General features: G+C 33.8%; 3 protein-coding genes across 5 annotated transcripts; 1 reads left to right on the forward strand and 2 right to left on the reverse strand.

The window, feature by feature from the left end:
• Positions 1 to 361: 361 nt before the first annotated feature.
• On the reverse strand, positions 362 to 4,201 carry LOC101217696 (major pollen allergen Ole e 10). 3 transcript variants are annotated; one of them, XR_004218340.1, is made up of 5 exons: positions 4,068 to 4,199; positions 2,970 to 3,709; positions 1,737 to 2,189; positions 1,082 to 1,635; positions 775 to 982 (listed from the first exon to the last, which is right to left on the reverse strand). XR_004218340.1 is itself a non-coding variant. In XM_031889049.1 (4 exons), the coding sequence occupies exons 1-4, from the start codon at positions 3,355 to 3,357 to the stop codon at positions 805 to 807; spliced, it is 1,050 nt and encodes a 349-aa protein (XP_031744909.1). In that variant the 5' UTR covers positions 3,358 to 3,691; the 3' UTR covers positions 362 to 804. The 3 variants fall into 3 exon arrangements, 2 of the variants coding, with proteins under 2 accessions (XP_031744909.1, XP_031744910.1); XM_031889049.1 differs by lacking the exon at positions 4,068 to 4,199 and having other exon boundaries at positions 362 to 982; positions 1,082 to 1,112; positions 2,970 to 3,691; XM_031889050.1 differs by lacking the exon at positions 2,970 to 3,709 and having other exon boundaries at positions 415 to 982; positions 1,082 to 1,112; positions 4,068 to 4,201.
• An 8-nt stretch (positions 4,202 to 4,209) lies between these two features.
• Positions 4,210 to 6,079, forward strand: LOC101217941 (pentatricopeptide repeat-containing protein At2g42920, chloroplastic). Its single transcript, XM_004151299.3, has one exon. The coding sequence runs from the start codon at positions 4,245 to 4,247 to the stop codon at positions 5,874 to 5,876; it is 1,632 nt and encodes a 543-aa protein (XP_004151347.1). The 5' UTR covers positions 4,210 to 4,244; the 3' UTR covers positions 5,877 to 6,079.
• Positions 6,080 to 13,234: 7,155 nt separating this feature from the next.
• On the reverse strand, positions 13,235 to 15,449 carry LOC101212137. Its single transcript, XM_004139775.3, has 4 exons — positions 15,228 to 15,449; positions 14,849 to 15,048; positions 13,726 to 14,192; positions 13,235 to 13,575 (listed from the first exon to the last, which is right to left on the reverse strand). Exons 1-4 carry the CDS (start codon positions 15,376 to 15,378, stop codon positions 13,536 to 13,538), a joined length of 858 nt encoding a protein of 285 aa, XP_004139823.1. The 5' UTR covers positions 15,379 to 15,449; the 3' UTR covers positions 13,235 to 13,535.
• Between the last annotated feature and the right edge of the window lie 1,976 nt (positions 15,450 to 17,425).

Raw genomic sequence — 17,425 nt, forward strand, 5'->3', positions numbered from 1 at the left:
AAATTTAGTTTAATTTTTGACAAAATAACTAAATGGGAAAGAGAAGTGAAGAAGAGAAAGAAGAGAAAGGTGAGAAAGCTTTGTGTTGATTTCAACCCAACACAAAAGGAGAGAAGACAAAATATTTTAAAAATTATTAAAAACTACAATATTATAATAAATATCTTGAAAAGTACAGTAAATCTCTAAATATTTATTTCATTTACAATATTTAAATTAAACCTCCCGCAACTTCATCATTATTGGCACAGAAATTAATATTTAAAATGAAGCATTGTGTGATTCGTAAGGTTAAGGAAAAACAAAAAAGTATCCACCGAAATACGAGGAAATAAAAAGCAATTATGACGTGGAAAAGGGATCAGAGATTCGTTTTTCTTTCTTTATTATTTAGTATTTGTTACAATATAATACTTAAAAATTGGATAATCCCATTATTCGTTTAGCAATTAAAAGTAAAACACTATATTATCAAAGCAAAAAAGCACACAGATGAATTCAAGAGGAAAGCTACAAAATGTACAATACAAACAACAAGATTAGATTCATGTATTGTTACTACTTCTTTTCCCCAATCAACAACAAGACATGTGCATATGTTCTTCATCCAACACAACATTGAAAATTCTTCATTTTACTCTTTACTAGATTTGCTTTACTTTTCAAATACGCTGAAAATCATGTCCCAGAAATGTCTGTTCCTGAACCCGAATCTCTGCACTTCTTTCAAGCAACTTCAATTGGGTGAAGTAAATGGAACGTTTTTTTTTTCTCTAAGAAATTAAGTTGGTTTTACTGTCCCAATCAGCCATAAAGATAGTTAATGTGGAATAATCTTAGAGAAACAATTGTCAACAACAATAGTCGTTGAAGAACATTTATTTCTTGACAGGTTGCTGCTGAAGGAGTTGGGCTTGAGGGTACAGCACCAAACACGGTTGATCCCTTCGAATTTGTGGTGTTTAGAACTGATGAACTTGTGCTGAAGAGTTGAAAAATGGCAGTGTCATTGTTAGGAAATGAATGTTGGTAGCAGGAAAGGAAAGAAAGCAAATGCTGCAATGGAAGATGGGGATTTTACCTAGTAGATGTGTACTGACATGCCATAGTACCTGAAAAAAATAGTGGTGGGAAAGACATAAACAAGACTTTATAGAAAGAGAAACAGAGTCAATCTATGAAGTTTTATGTCCTCAAACATTTTGCCGTTGCAGAAAGAAGAATTCCACTACAGCCCATTATAGCTTCAATAATTCACATCACTTTATAGTCCCTACAGACACACCCAACCTTCTTCCTTCACCAACCCAACTTGGAAAAGGGGAAAAAGTGTGTGCGTTGTGGGGGCTGAATTTCCTCTGACTATTAGATTTGGGGTTTTGATCATTAACTTCAAAGTAAGAAAGGACTAATTGTCTTTATATCCACATTTCTCGTAGAAGGTTTTAAGAAAGGGAAAGAGGACGAATAGAGTTTGTTCACGACGGCTGCTGTTTTAAATATTTTCAAAGCTTCTGCACCTTCAGAAGAAACTCTCAGTTAGCATTGCAACAATTTGAATTCTTTGATTCTTTGGACTCGTTACCAGATAATCTATAATAAGTTTGCCTGATCTTCTCCACTTTCTCTTAACCTCTTCCTCAAAAAGAAAAAAAGAAAGGTAGAGAGAATAGAAAAATAACACATTATTATCTTGTGAGGTAACAAAGAAACAACTTTTGAAGGAAGCAACATACTTGGGTCAGTGCTAGTGATGACAGCAGTCCCACCAAAGTTACAGCTATTTGGAACAGGATTCTTTTGATAGTAGCTATTGAAGGCGTAGGAGGCATGATCATGAATGGTGTTTGGGTTGTAACACCTCTGACCAGCTTGAATTGCTGAACAATCAGTACCACCATAGCCACATGCGTAGTCTAGAGCAATTTGTAATACCTTTTGTGATGCACTTTGACTAGCAATGCACCAACTAGCTCCTGACGACGGTGGAGATGATCTTTTGGGAGACTCCATGGCCGGAGAATACGTGTCTGAAGTTGAAGTTGGATTGATAAATGGAGTCGAGACGGTGGGGTTGGAAAGAATTATTGTGGGAACGGTTGTTATAGGGGTGGTGATATCCCTTTGAGAGATGAAAACTGGCCGGGAACTGAATTTCTGATTCTCATGGTTTAGCTCTCTCGTGTGTCCTGTCATTTTGGATCCCAGAAACAAAATTTAAACTATATTTTTCCCCCACATTGTTATTTTAGAAATAAAAATAAACTCATCCTCTTGAACCAGAATTGCACATTGAACAAAACAAGATAAATCTTGATGAAGACACAAGAAAGCTCAGTTAAAATTCATCATCAGTAGACAAAAAGTGCAGTGAAGTAAAAGTTGTTGGAAGTTCATATTAGCCTGTAAAAATCTTGGGAGCCTTGTAGACGCTTGTTTGAGCATATCATAGAAAGATTCCAGACCAGTGTGAGTGAAGTTTCCAATAATAGAATGTTTACCCTAAATTCTCTGTCCTAAATTATGAATCGACAAGATGAAAATGTTTAACTTGCCACATTAGATCCTAAACTTCAAGCAACTCAAATTTAAAAGCAATTTAAAATTCCCAATCTTCAATTCAGAACAGTTATTCCCGGGAGACCAAATGGGAAGGAAGACAAGAAATAAAATATTCAATTTGTTCAGTTCTGGAAAAAAAAATAAAGATAGATGAAAATTAAACGATAAATATGGCCATTAGAAAAATGTCAAGTTTGAATAATATGGCAGAGAACAAAAATACAATTAATGGGCAATTAAGGTTCTATAGAGAATACTTGATGAGAGAAGAAAAGGTACATACTTTATCTGTATAAAGGAAAGAAAATCAATTGGAATGCACTAAATGCATGTAATTGAAATATCTAAATAGTCGTTTGATCATCATATAAACTCCAAATTTACAGAAGAAATGAACAATCAGTCACCTGAATAGAGAAAATGACCAAGAATGAGGAATATTAAGCTCTGTATAACCCATTCATGGGTCAATCCTCCTGTTCTTCCTCTAATGAGCAGGCTGTTCCTCATCTTCCCACTTTTAGATGATAGTTCCTTAGTTACCAGAGATGCCTCCTTTCTTTCTGGTTTAAATATAGAGAGTTGGAGAAAATATTGTGGAGTGGCATCATTACCTTGTTGAAAAGTTGAAGACTTTACACTTCTTGTCCTGTAAAATATCCATTTCGAAAGTACAAGTGCTCCTTTTTTGTTTGGGTGGAGAGAGAGAAAGTAGACATAGGGCGTAGGGTGGTGCGAGCAAATGAGAAACAGAGGAAGGAAAAGAGAGGGAAATGGGGGGAAGCCCGAGGACATTTAACAAAAAGAAAGCAAAAAGAAAGATATGATTGGAGTTTAGTTCTTTAATGTGGGCTGATTACTGATAATCTTTGATGTAATGATGGTTATGATATGTTTACTTTTTTCCCTTTTCCTTTCTGGCCACTCCGGCATGGATGTATTAAAATCGGTTCATCTTTTTCCAGCCTAATCATTTCCTTCTGATCCCACAATCTTGACTAACCATAGTGACAATTGATTAATTTGCAATCCTAATTTGGAGGATAATTGGTCTGAGTCACCATTGAATCTTTTTGACTTATATATCCCTTGCCAAATATACAACAAGTCCAAGCTAGTTGAAGGAAATTCAGATAGATCATCAATCCTGACAAGATTGTTCGTATACTATGTTTATACATAAATTTATAAACAGTCTTTGATATATGAATTATAGACAGTCTTTGATAAACTCAAAATAGCCCAAGTACCAAACATTAGCTACACAAAGTTCTGAAGGACATCAATATTTTTAATATCTAATCAGGGCATGAATATTCTAAAGAGAACCCAAATAGAAAAGGTACTGTACATTTTGAATGGAAGTCCTCAATTCAGGTCTAGTCCAGGCCAAAAGTTTCAAAACAAAAGAATGGTGAAGTTGAAAATGATTATAAAGTGGACGGCCTAAAAGTGAATCCTAAGCCTGCCATTTGCACTATAGCTGGATTAGAAAGAAACAATACCTATGGCCCATGTGTATAATGACTCCTCTTTTTGGGTGGATAGTGGCCCTGCCTTAGATTGGAATTGGTTGACTGAGTTTCTGCTAAGGCCACACCACCGGAAACTTCTACACCTTCTTTAGCCACTTTGTAAGTTCTGTGAAGAAAAAACTGAAACCGGAAATTCGGAAGTGAAACATGTTAGCAAGTATTTGTGGGCTCCCTTCACTTTCACCAATTTCAACATCAAAATTGATCATCTCCAACCAACCTTACCTTTCAATGGTGGATAAGTATTGCACCACCATGAGAGACCTGCAACAATTTCATGCCCACCTGATAAAATCCGGTCAGGCCATAGAGTCTTTTGCTGCTAGCCGAATTTTAGCCTTTTGCGCCTCTCCTTTGGGTAATATGGATTACGCATATTTGGTATTTCTGCAAATGCAAAACCCTAATCTCTTTTCTTGGAATACAGTAATAAGAGGCTTCTCTCAAAGCTCAAACCCTCAAATTGCTCTCTATCTTTTCATCGACATGTTGGTTTCGTCACAAGTAGAACCACAGAGATTGACTTACCCATCAATTTTCAAAGCTTACTCTCAACTTGGACTTGCCCATGATGGAGCTCAGCTTCATGGGAGGATAATAAAATTAGGCCTTCAGTTTGACCCTTTTATCAGAAACACAATTTTGTACATGTACGCTACTGGTGGGTTTTTGAGTGAAGCACGTCGAATATTTAACCAAGAAATGGAATTTGATGTCGTTTCCTGGAATTCCATGATTCTAGGTTTGGCTAAATGTGGGGAAATTGATGAGTCGAGGAAGCTGTTCGATAAAATGCCTGTTAAAAACCCAATTTCGTGGAATTCTATGATTGGTGGGTATGTTAGAAATGGTATGTTCAAAGAAGCTCTAAAGCTGTTTATCAAAATGCAAGAAGAGAGAATCCAGCCAAGTGAGTTTACTATGGTGAGTTTGTTAAATGCTTCAGCTCAAATTGGAGCGCTGAGACAAGGGGTATGGATTCATGAGTACATAAAGAAGAATAATCTACAGTTGAATGCCATTGTAGTTACAGCAATCATAGATATGTACTGCAAATGTGGTAGCATAGGGAATGCCCTCCAAGTGTTTGAGAAAATACCCTGCAGATCATTATCCAGTTGGAACTCAATGATCTTTGGCCTGGCGGTGAATGGCTGTGAAAAGGAAGCAATTTTGGTATTCAAAATGCTGGAATCTTCAAGTCTTAAACCAGATTGTATTAGCTTTATGGCTGTATTAACAGCTTGTAATCACGGTGCCATGGTGGATGAAGGCATGGAATTTTTCTCACGGATGAAAAACACATACAGAATTGAACCATCAATAAAACACTACAATTTAATGGTGGACATGATCAGCCGAGCTGGATTTCTTGAAGAAGCAGAGCAGTTCATAAAAACCATGCCGATTGAGAAAGATGCAATCATATGGGGGTGTTTGCTTTCGGCTTGTAGAATATATGGGAACACAGAAATGGCAAAGAGAGCAGCAGAGAAAGTTAATGAATTGGATCCAGAAGAAACCATGGGTTATGTTCTAATGGCAAATATCCATGCTTGGGGGAATAACTTCGTGGGAGCAATGGAGAAGAGGGTTGCAATGAGGATGAAGAAGGTGGAGAAAGAACCAGGGGGCAGTTTTATTGAAGTTGATGAAGAAGTTCATGAGTTCATAGCTGGTGGTGGGAGGTTGCATCGAAAAGCTCAAGAGATCTACATTGTATTGGGACAATTGGGAGTAATGCTACAAGATAAAGGAGCTGTTGGAGATGAATTTTAAGACCTTGATGAGATGAGACTATGAAAATGTTCCAAACCTCTTCATTTTGCATATAAACCCTTACAAAAGTTGCTTTAAATTTTGAAAGGAAAGAAAATTGAACTTTTTACCCACGTCTTCTACGTACCCTTCATCAAACATAATCAATACAAACTACCTTTTTTAACATGTGATTAATAAAATCTATCGTAATTAGTTATTAATTTTGCAACCAAATTTATGTATATTTGATAATGCTAATATTTTCTAATTATTTTTTTAATATTTGAATGAACTCTATAAACATTTTTTTCATTTTTTACATAATTAAACTATATTGAAACTTGACAAATAAGCAAAAAAAAAAATGTTACCAGAAATAACATAAGAAATGAGAAACAATAAATTATACTATCAAACAAATTTCAATTTTCATTTCACTTTTTCAAGAAACAAAAATAGTTATTAAACCTAATCTCGTTTCTGATTTTAAAAAAGAAGAAACAAGAAATATGAAATAAAAAACAAAAACATTATCAAACAAATCATAAATATCTTATTCTTAATTTGCTGCACACTTAAATTTTATTTTATAATTCATTGATTGAAAAGTCAAATATTTAACTTTGATGTTGATAATTATCATTAAATTATGCTCATTTTGAAAAACGACTACAAGAATACCTTCTTGAGACCAACAATTAAAAACCTTTTATAGTCATTTCCTTAAAGAAAAAAAAAATATCAAACAACAAAAATATTTAGAAAATACTTTTTTTTTTCTTTTTTGCATATTGCGAATATAACAAATAATTAGTGCTATTGGCTATTAGATGATTATTTGTTTTTAAATTTGTTACTTTTACAATTTAGAAAATACATAGTGATATGGATCCTATTACCGTAAATATTTTTTACTATTTTTCAAGCGTAAAAATAAACGTTTATATTCATTTATCATGTGAAACAAATACATTTATTTTCTCCTCTTTGTTGTTTAAAAAAAAACCTTAATATCCACTCAAATAGAAGTGATGCTCAAATTGAAGTGTTTGTTTTGGTTGTCCATTACAAAATTTTCACAAAATGAAAATAAAAAGCAACATTGAGTTTAACATTTTATTAAAGGTAAATTTATCAAAATAAATAATAACATTTTATAAATTTTATGGTTAAAATTAGAATACTTATCAATTTAATTAAATTTAGAGCAAATATCAACTTGCATTTATGAACTTTTAGAATTTTATTAATTAAAATCATAAACTAATTATACTATCAATTGGTATCCTCCTTGAATTTTTAATATCAAAATTAGAATTTAGTGAGCCAATCAATTTATAACTTCCTTGCAAAGATTTTTTTTTTTTTCCTTTTAATAATCCATTTATATAAAATGATTGAAGCAAACGAATAAATAATTAAAAAAATTGACAAAAAATTCTAAATCAATCAAAAGTGTACGGGCTAAATTTATAAAATTATAAGTTTTGCACTGACTTTTCAAAAAGAGAATTCAAATTTATACTATTATCCAAAATTCAATTTACAAATGTTCGCAATTGGATTTGACACAAAATCTTATGGAAGTGAACCATGCACATTTCCAATTATAACTCTCAGAAGAACAAATTCATATTTTTACCAAAGATTTAAAATCAAAACTCCAATCTGTTCTACTTCATCGCTATAAAATCAAATTCATTTTGCATTTATAACCTTTTCCCCACTTGGCTAAGTTAAATTGAGAAAAAAAACACACACACACATTTGAAGCTTCTCGTCGCCTCGCAAAACTGCCTTGCCTGAACCTTTGAAACCATTGGAAACTAAGCAGTTTATCAGGAATAGTAATGAAAAAGCTGAAAAACTATTTGGTATTTCGGTCAAAATGGGCTGAATTAAATGGCACAATGGGCGATTTTGGAAAATATATTCTCATAGTTTTAGCTCTGACATTATCCAGAAACATCAACGGTCTGATTTACGGTGCTCCCATGTCGGTCTAGCCAATGAAATCGATCGTCGTCGCAGCTCTGGTTGATCCAGAGTTGGGCGTGTGAGGAGATCATGGCTGCGGTGGAATCCTGTTTGTTCTGGGTGCAACGAGACTTTTTGCATTTGGTTTACAAATTGATTCCGTTGGTGGTGGTGAGAGAGATTCAATTGGCGCAAGGATTGTCATTTACTCTGACGGCCATTAAATATGACCAAATCTAAATCTGGTGACAACCGTGAATGGTTTGAATTAAATGGGTTGATTTTGGCCTTGTGATCATCGTTAAGGTTGCTGAAGAAGATAAACATAAGAAGAGACAACGGAGGCAAGTTGAGTATTCCTACACTTACTCTTTTTTATTTTTGTTCAATATTTGGTTTAGATCCTTACACTTTCACTTTTGTTTGATTTTGATATTTAAATTTTCAGTAATTTTATGGAAAATTGCCAAAATTAGGCGAAAAATGGAGTAGAAAATGAGTTTTATGATTGATTTTTAAAAAGTTTAGATTTAGGACAAATTTGGGATGAAATGTCCAAAATACCTTTGTTTAATTTTATTTCACACTTATCTCTTCTCTTCCAACCTCTCTTCAACGTGGAATACGTAAAGGAAAAAGAACAAAAGAAAAACTCATTTGCGGTTCTTCTCCTCTCTCAAAAGTTTGTCAACTTTCCGCTTTACTCCGGTATCGTTCATCCTCTACTCCGGTAAACATCTCACACACTGGTTTATTTTAATTTTTTTTTTAATTTGAATCGTGTTGTGTTATATGTATATATATTTGCATCTTAAATGTATAAATCAAATATAATTTTTAATTGTTTCAAGTTGATTTAGGATTGTTTTAGAGTTGTTTCAAAAGATGTTAGCAACTTATTATTATTATTTTTTTATCTCGCAAACATCTCGCAGGCATATCGCAGGTTCTTAAATTCAAATGTTTAATCTCAAATGAATTGATTTAGGGTGACTTTTAACTATTGTTTTTTGTATCTCGCAATATCATAAACATTTCGCAGCTGTCAAACTTTATATGTCTAAGACTGAATTAGTCATATACTTATTATTTAGGGTGTGGTTATGCGCGTTTTATTTAGTGTTTAGCTACTGTTTTTTAATTTCGTAAAATAAGTCAATAAACTCTTTTTATGTGATATGTCAAATTCTAACTTCAAATCAGTTTTTGCAGCAATTTAAAAGTATAAGGTGGTTTAAGGATGTCACATGTTCGGATGTTAGTGCGTTACGGTGGTACATGGGATGAGGGACAAAGAAAATACGAAGGAGGCATGTTAAAAGGCATCGTCGTTGTCAGTAAAGAAATAACACATAAAGATTTACAGGTAGAATTATATGACATTGCAGAAGTTGACCCTACAAAGTTCGACATAATGATAAGATGCATATATGAGATAAAAGTGGAACACGAAGCTCCTCCATTTGAGTTAAGCAATGACCGTGATTTGAAGTTTTATCTTCTTAGTGAAAATCCATTAGAGATCCCTTTATACGTCTCAATTGAGCCTAAAAACAATCAAAGCAAGAAAGTGTTAAGAAAAGATTACAATTCAGTATTTGGGAGCAACCAAACTCATAACTTAAACCCTCATCCTTCAATTGCAATGGATACATTAAATGAGAATAAAGTTAATGTTCATGAAGTTGAAGTTGGCTTGTGTGATAACATGATAGGGACCACTTCGGCTATATGGGAATCATATGAGTCATATGATTCGAAAGATGATACTTTTACATGGGAGCCAGTTGAGATGAATAGTGAATCATTTGACATCCCACAACATAGAGATGCTCCTACAAAAGATTGTAAAGAAAAATCTAAAGTTCATTACAACTCTTCTAGCCAAAAGTTGAAGAAAGAAATGAGTGATTGGTCCGAAGAAAGCTCTACAAGTGAGGAGTTGGATGTAGGACAAATATTTTTTTCCAAAAGAGATTTGTCAATGAGATTAACTGTCTTGGCGATGATTTTTTTTTTTCCAGTTTGTAGTAAAAAAGTCTACAAAAAGAGGTTCTTTTTGTTAGATGCATTGACAACAAGTGTGGTTGGAGACTGCGAGCAATGAGATTGAAGGATTCAAATATATTCAAGATTAAAAAATATGTCAAAGTTCATTCGTGTTCTCTTGAGTTTTTGAATCGTCACCATAGGCAAGCAAAAAATTGGGTTGTTGGAGAATTAATAAAGTCAAAGTTCAAGTGAGTCGGTCGTCTATACAAACCACGTGATATCATAGAAGACATGAGCCAAGACTATGGTATAAATATGAGTTATGAAAAAGCATGACGTGCTAGAGAAAATGCGTATGAACGAGTGCGAGAGTGTCCTGAAGAGTCATATAATCTATTGCTTAGATATGATGAAGCTCTCAAACTTGCAAATCTAGGTACAATATTTCATATGGACTTGAAGATGATCGTTTCTTCAAATATCTTTTTATGGTTGTTGGTCCATGTGTTCGAGGATTCTTAAACTGCATTAGACCGGTTATAGTCATGGATGAAACATTTCTTAAGAACAAATATCAGGGTCAGTTGATAGTTGCCGTTTGCTTGGATGGTAACAATCAAATTTATCCTCTTGCCTTAGGAGTGGTGGACAAAGAAATAGATACTTCAATATAGTGGTTCTTAGAGAAATTGAAAGGTGCGATAGGGGAGGTGCCTAATTTAGGCTTCGTGACAAATTGGAAAACATGTTTTTCTAAGGGTATTTCATCAGTTTTTCCCTCCGCATTCCATGGACTTTGTATCCAACATTTGACTCAAAATTTGAATGATAAATATAAGAATGACACTGTAGCTAATTTATTTTACAATGCATCTAGAACATATCATGGATCAACGTTCTCAGAAGCATGGAGAATTATTCTTGCATTTCTTAATGGTTCAGGAAAATATTTAAACGACGTTGGAATAACACGATGGTCTCGTTTTCACTGTCCATGAAGACGATATAATATGATGACAACAAATATAGCAGAGTCCATGAATTCTATACTGAAAGAACCTAGAGATTTGTCTATTGCTTCATTCCTTGAACATGTTTGAGCTTTGTTACAACGTTGGTTTTGGGAGCATCGAGAAGAAGGCATTAAAGTGACGTTTACATTGACTAAATGGGCAGAGTTAGTTCTACAAAAGAAACAAGAACAAGCTTTGACAATGAAGATCAACCCAATTGATTGTTACCAATTTCATGTTAAAGATTTAGATAAAGAGGAAGTCGTAAATCTTGATACTCAAGAGTGCACTTGTAAGGAGTTTCAAGCTGAGCAACTACCATGCGCACATGCCCTTGCTGTAGTACGGGATTGCAATATAAATGTTTATAGTTTATGTGCTAACTATTACACTAATGAATGTTTGTTGGCAGCATATACAGAGGCCGTCTACCCAATTGGGGATCAATTGGAATGAAAGACAAGTGAAGAATATGTACATATGACTGTTTTACCTCCGAAAGTAGTCAAAAGAGTTGGTTGACGGAAGAAAAAGAGGATTTCAAGTGTCGGTGAAGTACCAAAATTGCAAAAATGTGGTTGATGTAAAGAAATATGCCACAATAGATTAACGTGTACCAATCCAATTTCATACATCGAGAAGTCAAGCATACAAGATTAGTCCTCGTCTTGGTATGTAGTATTAGTTTTATACTTGCTTGGTTTGTGCTTGAGTTTTTTGCATGATCTAGCTAAACATGCATTCTAAACTTGCTAACCCTAAACCTATTAAAATTGCTAACCCTAAACCCTTCAAGCCCAATAAACTAGCTAATTAAACATGCATTCTAAACGGTTTAGGAAGGGTAGCACTCTCATCTTTTGCTAAACCCTAAACCCTTAAAGCCCAATAAGCCACCGATATTTATTTTTTTGCTAAGTGTGCATAATTTGCCATTAAGCAATTTAACAAATGACACGACATCTAAATGAGATAATCTAACTATTAAAGAACTTTTTTTTTAAAAAAAAATCTAAATATAGACAATGATAGAATCAAATGGAAATAATTTTTTCTCACAAATTTTCACACAAAATCTAGATTTAGACAACAATAGAGCAAAAATCAATAAACAAGATTTTTACACCAACTAAAAATTTATCACCTTCTAAGAATTTCAGTAACTAAACGAAAGTCGTCTTGCCACGTTGTTTGAACTCCCTTAGCCACATTGCACTGCCTCTGTCTGATTCCTTTCACCTTTAAGAGATAGAGAGAAGATTGCATAGAAGATGAGATCACGTTAAGAATAAAGTTGCTCGTGTTTGTGGTAAGCTATCACATTCAATTTGTTTGTTATGTCAACGTCCAAACCATTTGTTTACCATCTGCCAAGGGAAAAATAGTGGGGAGGGGAAGAATGAGGGCAAGAATGGGAAGCACAAAATTGGAGGAAAAGAATGAGAAGCATGAAATTTGGGTTTTTTTTCATGAGTGTAGTTAAGATATATCACATCAAATTTCTCCTAAAGCTTCCTTAGAAAAACGTAATCCCAAAAGTCTCCAACACCCTAAAATGTGTCCCATTTTTGGTAATTTTTTATATATAATTACAATTTTTATTATATTATCAATATATTAATATTTGAGATCTCGATGGGTCATCAAAAGAAAAAATATAACAAAATAAACAAAATCTCGTCATATGAAAAAAATATTAATTTTAAACAAAGAAGAAAAAAAATTATTAAAAAAGATTATCCAATAATAATAATTATTAAAAAACTTCGAATAGAAGAAAATAAAAGAATGAAAAAAATGAGTAATTTAAAAAATATTATTGTCATTACATCAAATGAAATGACTCAGAAAAAGAAAAAAAATTCAAAAATTTATTTTTATTGATTTTTCAAGGTTTCCAGCAATTGTCGGATTTGGTGGCCGAAAATTCTCCAATAGTTTTCAGAAATGAGAGACATGTTAATTTGAAAGAAAATGCTTACTAGAAGCAAGGTGACATTACCAAAGAGAACGACGGCAGAAAGACCTTCTAGGGATGTTAAAAGAGAGAGGACGAGTATGAGCAAGAGACACTCTGTGTGGGATAAGTTTCTTCTACTGCCACAGACCCCTTCACATTCCATACCAAAGCTAGCATTCCCTTCCATTTCATTATTACAATTCGTTGGTATTTTGAGAGAGTATTCGATTCGGCTATTGATTTATTAAAAGCAAAGAGTTGGTTCTCATTTCCTTCACCTTGAGTTCAGAGGTTGTATTCACGTGGTTGGTTAACAGCACCCCTCAATTCCACATAGAAAATGAACAATCAAAATTGCATTACCTTGAACTCTTGAAATCATTGGTTTCTCCCTACGACATGGGTTCGTAATATCTGAAACAATCTTTGCCTCATAAAACCAATCAAACAAATTCATTTTTCAGAAACTCATGTTGAGAGATAAAGTTGTGAACAACATTACGTACCAAACGTCATCACCCTATGTTAAACATTGCGTCTCGTGAATCACAAACTAACGAACTCTATGCCGTATTGCAACAACGTAAGAGCGGGGATTGGCTAGTAACAATTGCTGATATATTACTTACAATCGGGGTGAAATTATTTAGAGTACAAACGACCAAATTATAAACAAAGTTTACAAAAATTACGCTTACATAGTCACGCAAGATATAGGTGCTCCAAAGCGAAGTATTACCTGATGTTCACATTTGCCAACTTGAAACTTGAAACTCTGTCAACATAAATATTAGAACACACTTTATTAGATTGTCGGCAATTTCTGATTTCATATGAAAGCCCGATATTAAAAACATGTGAAAGATGAATGATAACCAAAATGCAGTGTTATTTTACGTAGGGGTGATGGTGGAGAATATATTACCTCTTTCTGATAAGCCGGATGCTCTCTTGAAGTTCCAGTATTTGTTGTACTCTTCTATTTTTCTGTTTATCATCATCATCTAAAAGGACTGTTGAAGCCCTCAGCACACCATCAAGTTCATCTTCGATTGTGTTTAGCTGTCTGTCCAGGTTTTCCATAAAATCCTCATAAGATGATGCTCCCTTCATACTATTTACTCTTTCATCTTCACTCCCTAAATCAGAGCATGGGGGGACTTCTTGCTCTCGGTCATTATCTGTGCTCGCATGATCCTCTCCAGCACTCGGATGCACATCTTGATTTTCAGGAAGGTTTACATCTTTAGTTTCAAAATGAGTTTCTTCTGAATCTTTTGGAGCTTCCTGCTCTGAAGTGGCAATTCGAATGGGGCTGGAACCATCTTCAGTAGCCATTGTCAAATCCAAATCAATGTTCCCGATAAGCTGACTCTCTTTTACGTATATTGCCTGAGAAAATCAAGTAGTTTCTTTTTCATTGCTAACACCGAAAATCAGATTCTTGGATAACATGAACCATAATAGAAACCTATTTTTGCAGAAACAAAAATGACAAGAATGAGGAACAGAAGTGCAAGAGCTGCTAATACCAAAAGCCCTCCTCCACTTGCAATCGCCCTCACTATTAGGTATATTTCCAGGTTGCTGTATCCATGGCCAAACAGCACTCATTCTTTCACAAGCTGTACAAAAAGAGCGCTAGAAATGCACCAATTGAGCAAACACAAGCAGCATTCTGCTGCATGTCCTTATCAGATACAGTCATCTTCACTTAGAAATTTAAGCATCTTATAGTTTTCCGTCATTTTTTCGTGCGTTGTTTTTCTTATGTGCGATTGCGAAGATGACTCCCTGTTGAACTTGAAACTACCCTTGATCAAAGGCACGGAGAAAGTGGAGTACCTAGTGAATTATTTTCTATCATTTCACAACCCTTTCCAACGCACCAATGACACGAATGACACCACACACGGACTAACTGGTGTATGTCAGTTACTAAATTGCTCACCAAATCAATATCACTTGCCCAAATACGAGTAAAACATGAAGGTGAAGAAATTGACTACATAAAACTGTTGTTCGATCAGCTTACTACTTCATTTTACCTCGTTAAGTTTTGCTGAAAGTTCATCCAACAACTTGATTCGACTATTTGACTTCTCCAACGCTTGCATTACCTTCTTCTTCTGAAAAAGTAGATCTCTCGCCTCATTTTCCTTCCCTGTTCGTACGCTAATAGCTGCCTGTTGTCGTAGCTTTTCAGCAGCCTCAGACAACCTCAAGAGTCTCAATCTCGCACTGTTTGCTGAAACAGCCAAAATTTCACACAATTTTAAAGGTATTGGATCCAGAAAACAGTCGTTCATTACCATTTTCCAATACAATGCTCCGAAAAACAGATATAGAAATTTGAAAACTTAGTATAAAGAAATGAAGAAGAATGATAAGAGAAATTGCGTTTAATTTAGGTAAGAATTCAGAGACCTTTGGTTCTTGTAGTCTCAGCTTCAGAATGAAGGTGAGTAAGTTCCTGGCGTAGCTGCTGTGTGCTGATGTTGGAAGAGGCACGTATTGGTTTCCATAGAGGCCGTACAGGAACCTCCTTAGCTATTGCCGCTGCAGAGTTCAATATCATCTCCGTTTCTCCTTCGTCACCTTGAATGCTTACAATTGCACACGAATCCGTCCGGGAACAGAATTAAAAAAGAAATTACAAAATTACAAAATAAACCCGTCAAAATGAAGCCCATGGACCAGAATAGGCCCAAATATTGAAAACCAACAGCCCACCACATTATGTTGCCCATTTTTTGTTGGGTCACCAATTGGATCCTTTTACTAATTTAATTTGATCATTGAGATTATTCCATCCATGGATTCAAGCAATTATATTCTACAAAGTAAACACTTTATTGAATAATATAATAAAACATTGAATTTGAGTTTAAGTTGTTAGGTGAATGAGTGATTTAAGATATATCAAAGCACGTGGTTTAAGGAGAATATGTGTTCTCAAATCCTTATTTTTTTCAATTAATGTTTATATTGATATTTATAGTCCACGAAGTAAAGAGAGTGTTAAATAATATAATATGAAACCATTTTGAGTTAAGCTCGATACTTAACCAAACCACTCATGGATATAATTATTTCGCTGATAGATCCAAATACAAATAGCTAGTTTAGAAGGTAAACAGATAGACATAATTCTTTCTAAGGTCGACGTATATAGTTCTTGTTGATCTTACAAGAGTTCATCTTTTTGGATTTTGGTTGAGCGACCATCCTCTATACTTAGTCAAAATAACTCTATCTCTCTTTTTGGAACTGAATACTTTTTTTTTATTAGTACAAATGAGAGGAATGAGTTTAAGATCAGGACCTCTTGATTGGAACTGAATAGTGAGCGATATATTTGAGTAGGAATATATATTTTAGATTAGAATGAGGGTATTTGATGAAATGTTGTATTGATTTGGTGGAATGAGGCCATCATAAGTTGGGGCCACAAAGAGAAGACTTAAGGCCCATGATGTGATCCAAAGCCAATGGGAGATATTAGCCCACACCAACCTAAACCAACGATCACCTCTCTCTCCAAATTGACTCCTAAACCCTATTCTGTAATTTAATGCTTAATCCATTTAGGAAATACAATATAATATCTTTCACACAGTCAAACGTCCTTTTCTTATTCCCCCAAACTAAAGTTTTTTTTTTTGATTATCTTTTTCATTCTTGGACCCAAACACATGCACCTCTTTGAATCTCACAGCACGCCTAAAGCAGTAATCTACGGAGAAATATTTGACCCTTTTTTGATATTTTATCATTACTTTATATAATATATATATATACATGCATGGTATTGTCACTTTATATATATACATAATTACTTTGTTTTTATATTATGAAAACATAGCTAGTGAACATACTTGCATTATTTGGTCATGTGTGGATAATTCGTATGTACGTATCTAATTTTTTTTAAGTTTGTGATTCAAATCCCTATCCATACTCAACTTGCTTAGATATTGTTATATATCTATAGTGATTAAGCTTTTAATACTATACTAGCTAGTCCTTTCGAATATATATATATATTTAAATAAATCAACAAAATGAAAAAGACTCTCTAACATTATAACAAAATTTTGTTAGAATAGAGCTATGTCAAAATTAATGAAACTATTGACTTTTTTTATAGCAAATTTAAATTATTGATTTGGATGATCACAAAAATTAAACATACACACTAAAACTTTTATATATTCATATATTAATATAAAAGTTGATCATTCGATTGTCAAAATTAAGTTTAGCTTATAAGTAATTAGCATTCATTTGTATTTTGATCATCACGTTTACGATTGTTGTACTAAAAAGAAATAATTAATTATTGTATTGTGTAGCTCTACCTTGAGCTTGAGAAAATAAAAAAAAACTTAATTAAAAAGAGACATTAGGATGGCAATGTCAACTCTGTCCAATAAAATTTGGCTTTTTTGACTATTCCCATCCCAACAAAACTAACTCTCTATTTCTTTAATCTCTCTCGTAATTCATTACAATGTCTTGATTGGCGGAGCAATGTGCCTTACTTCATTCATATTTCTATAGGCATCATTATGCATTTATTGAAATTAAGCCTTTTAATACATTGTGTGTGTCTATATATATAT

The sequence above is a fragment of the Cucumis sativus genome, chromosome 7 (assembly GCF_000004075.3).
Source record: "Cucumis sativus cultivar 9930 chromosome 7, Cucumber_9930_V3, whole genome shotgun sequence".
Lineage (NCBI taxonomy): Eukaryota > Viridiplantae > Streptophyta > Magnoliopsida > Cucurbitales > Cucurbitaceae > Cucumis > Cucumis sativus.

What these genes read in the sequence shown, in the direction of transcription:
- LOC101217696 (XM_031889049.1), bottom strand. Translation starts at nt 3,357, where the DNA reads ATGTCCTCGGGCTTCCCCCCATTTCCCTCTCTTTTCCTTCCTCTGTTT. An exon ending in TGGTCATTTTCTCTATTCAG is followed by an intron (nt 2,190 to 2,969) that starts GTGACTGATTGT and finishes CCAAAATGACAG; the next exon opens with GACACACGAGAGAGCTAAAC. An exon ending in CATCACTAGCACTGACCCAA is followed by an intron (nt 1,113 to 1,736) that starts GTATGTTGCTTC and finishes TATTTTTTTCAG; the next exon opens with GTACTATGGCATGTCAGTAC.
- LOC101217941 (XM_004151299.3), top strand. Translation starts at nt 4,245, where the DNA reads ATGTTAGCAAGTATTTGTGGGCTCCCTTCACTTTCACCAATTTCAACA.
- LOC101212137 (XM_004139775.3), bottom strand. Translation starts at nt 15,378, where the DNA reads ATGATATTGAACTCTGCAGCGGCAATAGCTAAGGAGGTTCCTGTACGG. An exon ending in TTTCAGCAAAACTTAACGAG is followed by an intron (nt 14,193 to 14,848) that starts GTAAAATGAAGT and finishes TGATTTTCTCAG; the next exon opens with GCAATATACGTAAAAGAGAG. An exon ending in ATCCGGCTTATCAGAAAGAG is followed by an intron (nt 13,576 to 13,725) that starts GTAATATATTCT and finishes TTATGTTGACAG; the next exon opens with AGTTTCAAGTTTCAAGTTGG.